Genomic DNA, 7,860 nt, shown 5'->3' on the forward strand with positions numbered 1-7,860 from the left:
TTTTTAAATGACTTTAAAGTTGTGCCTAATTTTGATATTAAATAAACAGGAAGTTTTTAGAAAAAAGGGTCTTTTTTAACAAGAGTGAACATTGTAATGTCAGGAAGGAAAATGTTTCAATACGTCTGATTTCAAAGATTGTGTATTATTTGAAAATTCCGTTTAAAAAAACATGTTGAAAAATATTTTTATACATTAAGATACACTTTATGTTCCCTACATAGAAGTTGAATTGTGTCGGATAAACGCTTTTAAAAGGATGTATTAGGAGTTTTTTCCCTTGTCAATTCCCGGCTGTGGTCGGAGTGAGACGTCTTTCCTAATAGACCATCTTTGTGCTCTGCCCTCCGCTCCGTTAGCTGCCGCTGTTGCGTGATCGATTCACGCAGCTCAGCTAAAGCAGGAACACCGGACGCTTCGTGGTCCGGTTAAAAGGAGATCTCCGCCGTTCAGAGAACCGGAAAAGGAGATTCTCACGGTCAGCAGCGGGTCCTGGTCACCTAAGAGGCCGGATCGACCCCCGCCGGCGGATCCCCAGCGCTGCCAGAGGGTCTGTTTGACCCGGGGGAAGATGGAGACCCCAGGTAAACTTTTCCCACTGCGTGGCAGGATTGGAGGCGACGGCCGCACAGAGAGGTCATTCATCAGATGGTCGCAGATTTGAACCTGGACCCCGCAGATCAGACTCTGGTGCGGGATTTCAGAATAAAAGAACCGCGTTCTTCTGCATTTGTTTGATCAATGACGCAGGTTCTGGTTTAAAAAGAAGCTAGAACATCCCATTTGAACCGGACTTTTCTTTCTTAAAGCAGGTCAGAAGAAGAAACGTTTTTCTAACAACAGAAATTCGCCTAATTTTGTTTAAATTAAATAATATTTACATTCAGCAAGTCAAGCTCCTATAGAATTGTAATATGTAGGGATTTTAAACATAACCACTTCATGCAGATCAAATTCTTAAATCTGGATTTTTCTTAACCCCCCCCCCCTCTCTTTCTCCCCCTTTCTATTTATAGAAATATTTTTTTATATTGTTTCTATTCTACTTCTATTGAATCCTGAACTATTAAAGTCATGTTCAGGTTGACATATGGAAAGCTTTAGAAGTAGACCTAAGAAAAGACAGGAAAAAAGGCTATTCTTGACTTGCATTGTTTCAAACATCTCATCAGCATCATGGGGAAGATTCAATGAGGCACTGGATGTCTTTTATTTTGGAAGGGAGTCACAGTGGCCAATATTACATTTGGAGAAAATACTTTTAAGTTTATATCCATACACAAAAAGATATTTAAAAGTAACAACAATGCAAAACATTTTCAAAAAGGTGAAATCATTGACTGAGAACTGGACTGAGTGACTCCTCCCCCCTGGCGTTCCAAACCGGAAGTGTCATTCTATTGGTCAGAATAACCATTCTTGATCTGATGCCTTTTGTTTATAAATGTTCTTGATAATCCTCATTGTTTCCATTATACCTTTTCTGCAGTTAAAGTCATTCAAGTTATAAACTGACCAATCAGGTGGTTCAATAAAAGTAGGCGGAGCCTACTGGCCCCCACGTCCAACATTCAAAATGTTGGACAGATTCCCCGTAGTCTGCTTTTAAGTGTAAGAGGCGTGGCCTTCCAGCAAGCTCACTCCTGATTGGCCAGAGTGGTTGCTATAGAAACGTAGACAGACTGCATGGATTTCGTTTGGTTGGAAGATGTCCCTCTCAACATTGGTGTCAGAAGGGATGACTGCTGTCACTGATGCAGCAGAACAGCTTGGGTTTGTGGAGGTAGTGTTATGATATGGGGTTGTTGTTTTTTTTTAGAACTAAGTAAAATATGACTGAAAATCTGTTGGGTTTTTTTGTTGTTTTTTTTCCCCACAGTTTAGGAGCACCGAGACTTCGGAAACATCCAGAACGATGTCGAGTTTCTCAGCCAACAGGCGCATCGTCACCTGCCTGCTAGTCAACCTCCTGTCCTCCATCTGCATCGTCTTCATCAACAAATGGATCTACGTGCACTACGGCTTTCCTAACATGACGCTAACGCTTGTCCACTTCCTGGTCACCTGGCTGGGGCTCTTCATCTGCCAAAAAATGGACATTTTTTCCCCCAAAAGCCTCCAGTTGGGCAGGATTGTGTGGTTGGCCCTCAGCTTCTGCGGCTTCGTGGCCTTCACCAACCTCTCCCTGCAGAATAACTCCATAGGAACGTACCAGCTGGCCAAAGCCATGACCACCCCGGTCATCATCCTCATCCAGACCACCTACTACAAGAAGAGCTTCTCCACCAAGATCAAATTCACGCTGGTAAGGAACCCCGTCTCTGCACTCCGGGCTTTGTGGGGGTGTCCATCTTTAAGCAATTGTGTCCCTCCAGGTGCCCATAACCCTTGGGGTAATACTGAACTCCTACTACGACGTGCGGTTCAACCTCTTGGGGACAGTGTTCGCCACACTGGGCGTTCTGGTGACCTCACTTTACCAAGTGGTGCGTTGAACGGCGCCGCCGGGAAAAAGCTCTTCATTAAAAATGACAGGAGTGAAGAGTCTGTTTGCTTTCTTTTCTCAGTGGGTGGGGGCCAAACAGCACGAGCTTCAGGTGAACTCCATGCAGCTCCTGTACTATCAGGTATGACTCCGTCCCCACGCCCGTCCCTGAGGACCAAAGGTTGTTTAGTGGAATCTGTTGAGTCATGACGTTTTCGTCCTCCATTATAGTTTTCTAGCAAAACTCAGCTGTGGATGTGGTCAACTCATGACCGTCGCCAGCAAGATGAAGGTCACCTGAGGTTGTTTTTGCGGTAGACCCTGTTCCAGCTCAGTCTTTGATGATAAACCTGCACTCTTAACGTCAAAAGTCCCATTATTATCTGTGGGAAATTCTTTTGACCCATTGGGTCCCATTTATAGAGTCTTTGGTGTGACTCGGCCTGGATTTGAACTCACAACCTTTCGTCACAGGCTGAACACTCTATCACAAGGCCACCGAACTGGCCAGAGGAGCTCCTGGGTTTCTTTCCTCTTTTGGTTTCTCCTCTCGTCATCGTTTCAATTCGCCGAAGCTCTAAAAAACGGCAGTGAGAGTCCTGGTAAACGGTAACTTCTGCTCCACTTTTGGTCAGAAGATGTCGGCTCTTCATTCATTTACATTCGTGTTAATCATTAGCCGTCTGGTTTACTGCTGGATCTGAGGAGCTTTATCAGGAGCTCCTGATGTGCTCCTGCGCCTGTTTGTATGTGTGTGTGTGATAACATTAATAACTCACAATATTCCTAGTATTCCACTTATTCAAAGATCTGCTCATGAAAGAGCTGAAGACCTAAAAACAGGAAGAGAACGTGAGAAACTGAGCGAGCGTCTGCTGGTTTTCTTATTGGTCTTCATGACCAAACTTCTCCAAAAAGTGGAACGCCTGAATGTAGACAAGCTGCTGGCGGCTTCCTCTGCACCTCCAAGTCTGTGACGCTGTGGACGTGGTCGTCACAGCTGACATCTCGTCTGCTGGAGGGTTAAACCCGGAAAGTCAAGACTCCTCTTTGCTGTCGCCGCCCCTCGGTTCTGGTTCCTTTGAGATGCTCTGTGAGGACAGTGGGTTTGTGGGCGGAGCCGCAGAGCGGCGTGAAGAACCCGTCAGAGTGAACCCCGTTAACTGTTGTTTCAGGCTCCTCTGTCGTCGGGCTTCCTGCTCGCCGTCATTCCCGTGTTCGAGCCGCTGGCCGGGGACGGGGGAATATTTGGACCGTGGTCTCTGCCTGCTCTGGTCAGACTCTCACACCACACCTGAACACCTGCAGGGGGCGGAGTTTTGACATTCACCTACAGCGAGGGCGGTTTTTATTTCAAGTCATCGTCATTTGTTTGTGCTTTTGGTTGGATCAAAACAAAAGTGTTTTAATAAATTAATCTGTTTTTTTTTTTTTCGTTTTCTGATTGTTTGGAGTAAAATAAATTTTAAATAATTTCATACAAAATCGATTTAAGCTTTAAGGAGAGCTCAGAATATGTTGTTTTTGTGTGTAATATTTTCTGTATTCTGGTTGAAGATTTACTCTCATTTATTTATTTAGTTTTATTTAGTTTATTTATTCCTCTGGGACATTGAACATTAAAAGAATCACATCCAAAGAGCCAGAATTAGCCCAGCGGCTATTTTTCATCTGTTTTCACAGGATGGATGTTAAAATTGTCGACCTAATAAGATTAAGTTAAAAATGTCTAAAAATGACAGCATTGAGGTCATTTAATGAAACAGGAAGCCCAAACTTTGAAATCAAATGAAGCTATCTTTATGAAACAATCACTCAAAAATGCTCATACGGGATGTTTTTGATGTTAAATGTCAGACAGCAGCTTGTCGGTGAAAAGTTCCTCCATCAACACTGTAAACCAACAAAGCTTCCGGGTTGAAGCTGCTCCTCTTAAAAGTGCTGTTCTCCTTCTGTCCAGCTGACGGTGCTGTTCTCAGGTGTGGTGGCGTTCCTGGTCAACCTGTCCATCTACTGGATCATCGGAAACACCTCGGCGGTCACGTATCCTCTGAAGTTCAGTTTACTTTGACCCACAGGAGGCTGCTCCTGGGTCAGGAGGTGGGTCTGAAGATTAGTGAGACCTCTCACAAGATTGAGGAAAACACAGGTTTTTTCTTAGCTGCTTCAGAACTACCATTTTTTTGTGTTGGTGGATACTAAAACAAGCCCGCATCATGACCACTCCACCGCTCTACAGTTACTTTGGTTTGCTGTTTCCTGTGGAACATCCTCTCCGCCCTGCAATCATCTATCTTTAGCTCATTGTTCCAGAGGTTTTTCTTCTTAAAGAGGAATAAATGTTCTGTTAATCCAGTCTGGCGTCCTAAACTTCTCTCAGCTGGATGTTGACGTGGTTTTAGAGATGAGACTGGAGAAACTGGTGCCGTTACCAGCAGTCATAAGGACTAGGAGACTTTTTAGCCCAGCTCTGGAAAATCTCCCTTCTGAAAACTTAATCCAGACCACAAAAAGATGAAATTCACTTGACTTATGAGGTTTAAGTTCTCAAACAAAAACCTCACTCACTTAACGGAACCTTTGAATGTGTTTGGACCATTGACTGTACATGAGAACTGGAATGAGCGACCCCACCTCCCTGGTGTTTCAAACAGGAAGAACCCGCGAAATCCCATAGACTTCTACAGAGAAGTAAACAGCTGTCACTCAGCCATTCTCTTAGTCAGAAGAACCGTTCTGGATCTGATGCCGTTTTCTAAACCTTCAAATTGATATTTTTTCCCCATATTTTTCAAGTTATAAACTGACCAATCAGATGCCTTAGTAAAAGTAGGTGGAGCCTGCTGGTCCCCACGTCCAACAATCAAAACGCTCTAAATATTCCGTGTAGTTCGCTTTCAGTGTGGCTATCCGACAAGCTCACTTCTGGTTGGCCAGAGTAGTTTCCATAGAAACAGTAACTCAGACCGACTTGGACCAATCACTGCTGACGACCTCTGGCTCCAACATGGCAGCGTCTGTTTTGCCAAAAATAAAACACAGAATTGGCTTCATTTGGTTGGAGCCGGACATCGGATGACATCGCACTCACTCAGTGTGCAGTTCTGCACAAACACTCAATGGTTTTAGCTCGCAACGTGGGCGTGGCCAGTGTACTAATTGTTTGCAATTGGAATTGAAAACTTTGATGTAGAGAAACAAAAACAAAACATGAAAAATCCACAGTTCAGGAGGCCCTATCTTAGATTTTTATTGAAATATGTTTTTTTTGGTATTTTTTTCGATGCTTTAACTATGAGAATTTTTTTTATTTGCATGCTGCTGTTACCGAGGATTTCTCGATGATTTTGAACTCAGAACTTTCAGAGTTTCAGTCTCTGGGTTTTTGCAGCCTGATGGAAAATGTGTTTGTTTAAAGCATCTGGGAAGCTTTTTGGTGTCCTCTAAGGCGCCAGAAGCCTCTAGGTGTCACCTCTGTGATGTCATCAGCATTTTGGAGCTCCCCGTAACGTTGTTGTTGCCTCCCTGACTCCTCCTCCTCTCAGTTACAACATGTTTGGACATTTTAAGTTCTGCATCACTCTGGTTGGAGGATACCTGCTCTTCCACGACCCGCTGTCCGTCAACCAGGTGAGCCTTTCATTCTGGATGGGCGCCGTTCTTTGCTGCTACCTCTTCTGCTGACGTCTGTCTCCTCTGCTGGTGCGTCAGGTGTTGGGGATCCTCTGCACGCTTGCAGGTATCCTGTCCTACACGCACTTCAAGCTGGCCGAGCAGGAGGAGGGGAAGAGCCGCCTGGCTCAAAGGCCGTAGGATCCATCTCCAGAAACCGACCCGCAGCCGTTCAGTGTGACTTATGCACAGACTTTTATACGATTTTTACATTTTTTTACTTCAAGAGAATGTTTTAGACGAAGGAAAATGTTATCAAGCGGAAATTTGAGAGTTTGAGGAGAAGCAGGCTTAATTTTCTGCAGACTTTTGCTGATGTTAACGACTTCCAGGAGCAATCTAATGTTTGTCTGAGGTTGAAGGTCAGTATGAATAGAAAAATAGAATGATCTAGTGAGCAAAAAGAGCATCAAATCATCCTATAATCCAGATAAACTGGGCACTTTCAGTATTTCTGTTTTAAAATGTCTAAATCAGACATAAATGTTTGAGAAAAAAACGCATTAAACCTGATGATTAAACAAGAATTAATCAGAATGTTGAGATGACAGTATTTGAATTGTTTGGAGGAGAGGCTTTATAAAAAAATAAACAATTGAAACTAATGCATATTTCATGAGAAATCAATTTGGTTTTTGACTTGTCCTTGTTAAATTTCAAAAGCTGCATTTTGTTTGGTTTGGAGACAAAAAGAACATTTTTAAAACCAATCAAAGCACATTTTGGTTTCATTCTAATAAGTCCTGCTTTTTACAAAAACCATAACTCAAAGATTGTATTAATTTTTTTAATCTTTCTAAATAATTTGACTGAAAGATTCCTGGAAATGAGCCGCCTGTCATGAATGTTTCCACAATGCATTTTTCTTTAGTGATTTAAAAATGTATATTTCTTTTTTGGAACAGTTAAATTTTTGTAATTGCTGCCTGTTTGTTTTGCCTCTTTTTTCTTTGTTAGTTTGTTTGATTTTGTTTTGATTGAGTCGGATCAGTTTTCATGTCTGGATTAGTTTATTTTAGTTGTGGCAAAACCTGCTTCTCTCCTCAGTTGGCTCCATCTGGGATTGTTTAGGATGTTGTTGTTTACAAAATGGAAAGCTGGTAAATAAACTGCATTGAAAAATGTTTTGTTTTACTGTCAGAGTTAATAGTGAACAAACAAAATCAACTTTAAAAAGAAATGCCTGCTACAGTATTTAAAACTTGAGTTTTCTACCAAGAAATTAAAATTTTAAAAACATTGCCTGAAATAAAAGTTTGTTTATAAAAGTGAATGACAAATACATATTTAGCTATGAAATCCAACCCGTTTACATGCAGAGAAGTGATTTGTGATCATAAGCATACTAAAAGAACTTCATTCAATAATAAAAAAAATCCAATAAATAATCACAAAGCAGATTTCAGTTTAATTTAAATAACTGTAAACTATTTTACAACAAACATTTGAGATAAAGTAGGAGGGGACAGAAAGAAAGGAAACTCCATTTAAAGAATCAGTTTGGAAAAACGATCATCTTCCTTCAGCGAGGGGAGGAGTCATGAGAAAAGAGAAGCAGAATGGAGACAGGAAGTAGAATCAAAGTGTAGAAATCTGAAACTTAATTTAAAAAGAAAGCGTCTGAACTATTCGTATACAAAAAATAATTTTTGTAAGTTATTTACACTTTTATCATGATAAAACTCAACTGCAAGTGAATGGGC

The 7,860-nt window shown here is 41.8% G+C and overlaps 1 protein-coding gene across 1 annotated transcript; it reads left to right on the plus strand.

Annotated features, from left to right (window-relative positions):
• The first annotated feature begins 365 nt into the window (after positions 1-365).
• Positions 366-7,281, plus strand: slc35e3 (solute carrier family 35 member E3). The gene is made up of 8 exons (XM_011491314.3): positions 366-584; positions 1,880-2,305; positions 2,376-2,486; positions 2,568-2,627; positions 3,661-3,759; positions 4,446-4,528; positions 6,031-6,115; positions 6,197-7,281. Exons 2-8 carry the CDS (start codon positions 1,916-1,918, stop codon positions 6,296-6,298), a joined length of 930 nt encoding a protein of 309 aa, XP_011489616.1. The 5' UTR covers positions 366-584; positions 1,880-1,915; the 3' UTR covers positions 6,299-7,281.
• The last annotated feature ends 579 nt before the right edge of the window (positions 7,282-7,860 follow it).

This window comes from Oryzias latipes, chromosome 23 (assembly GCF_002234675.1).
Source record: "Oryzias latipes chromosome 23, ASM223467v1".
NCBI classification, from domain to species: Eukaryota; Metazoa; Chordata; class Actinopteri; order Beloniformes; family Adrianichthyidae; genus Oryzias; species Oryzias latipes.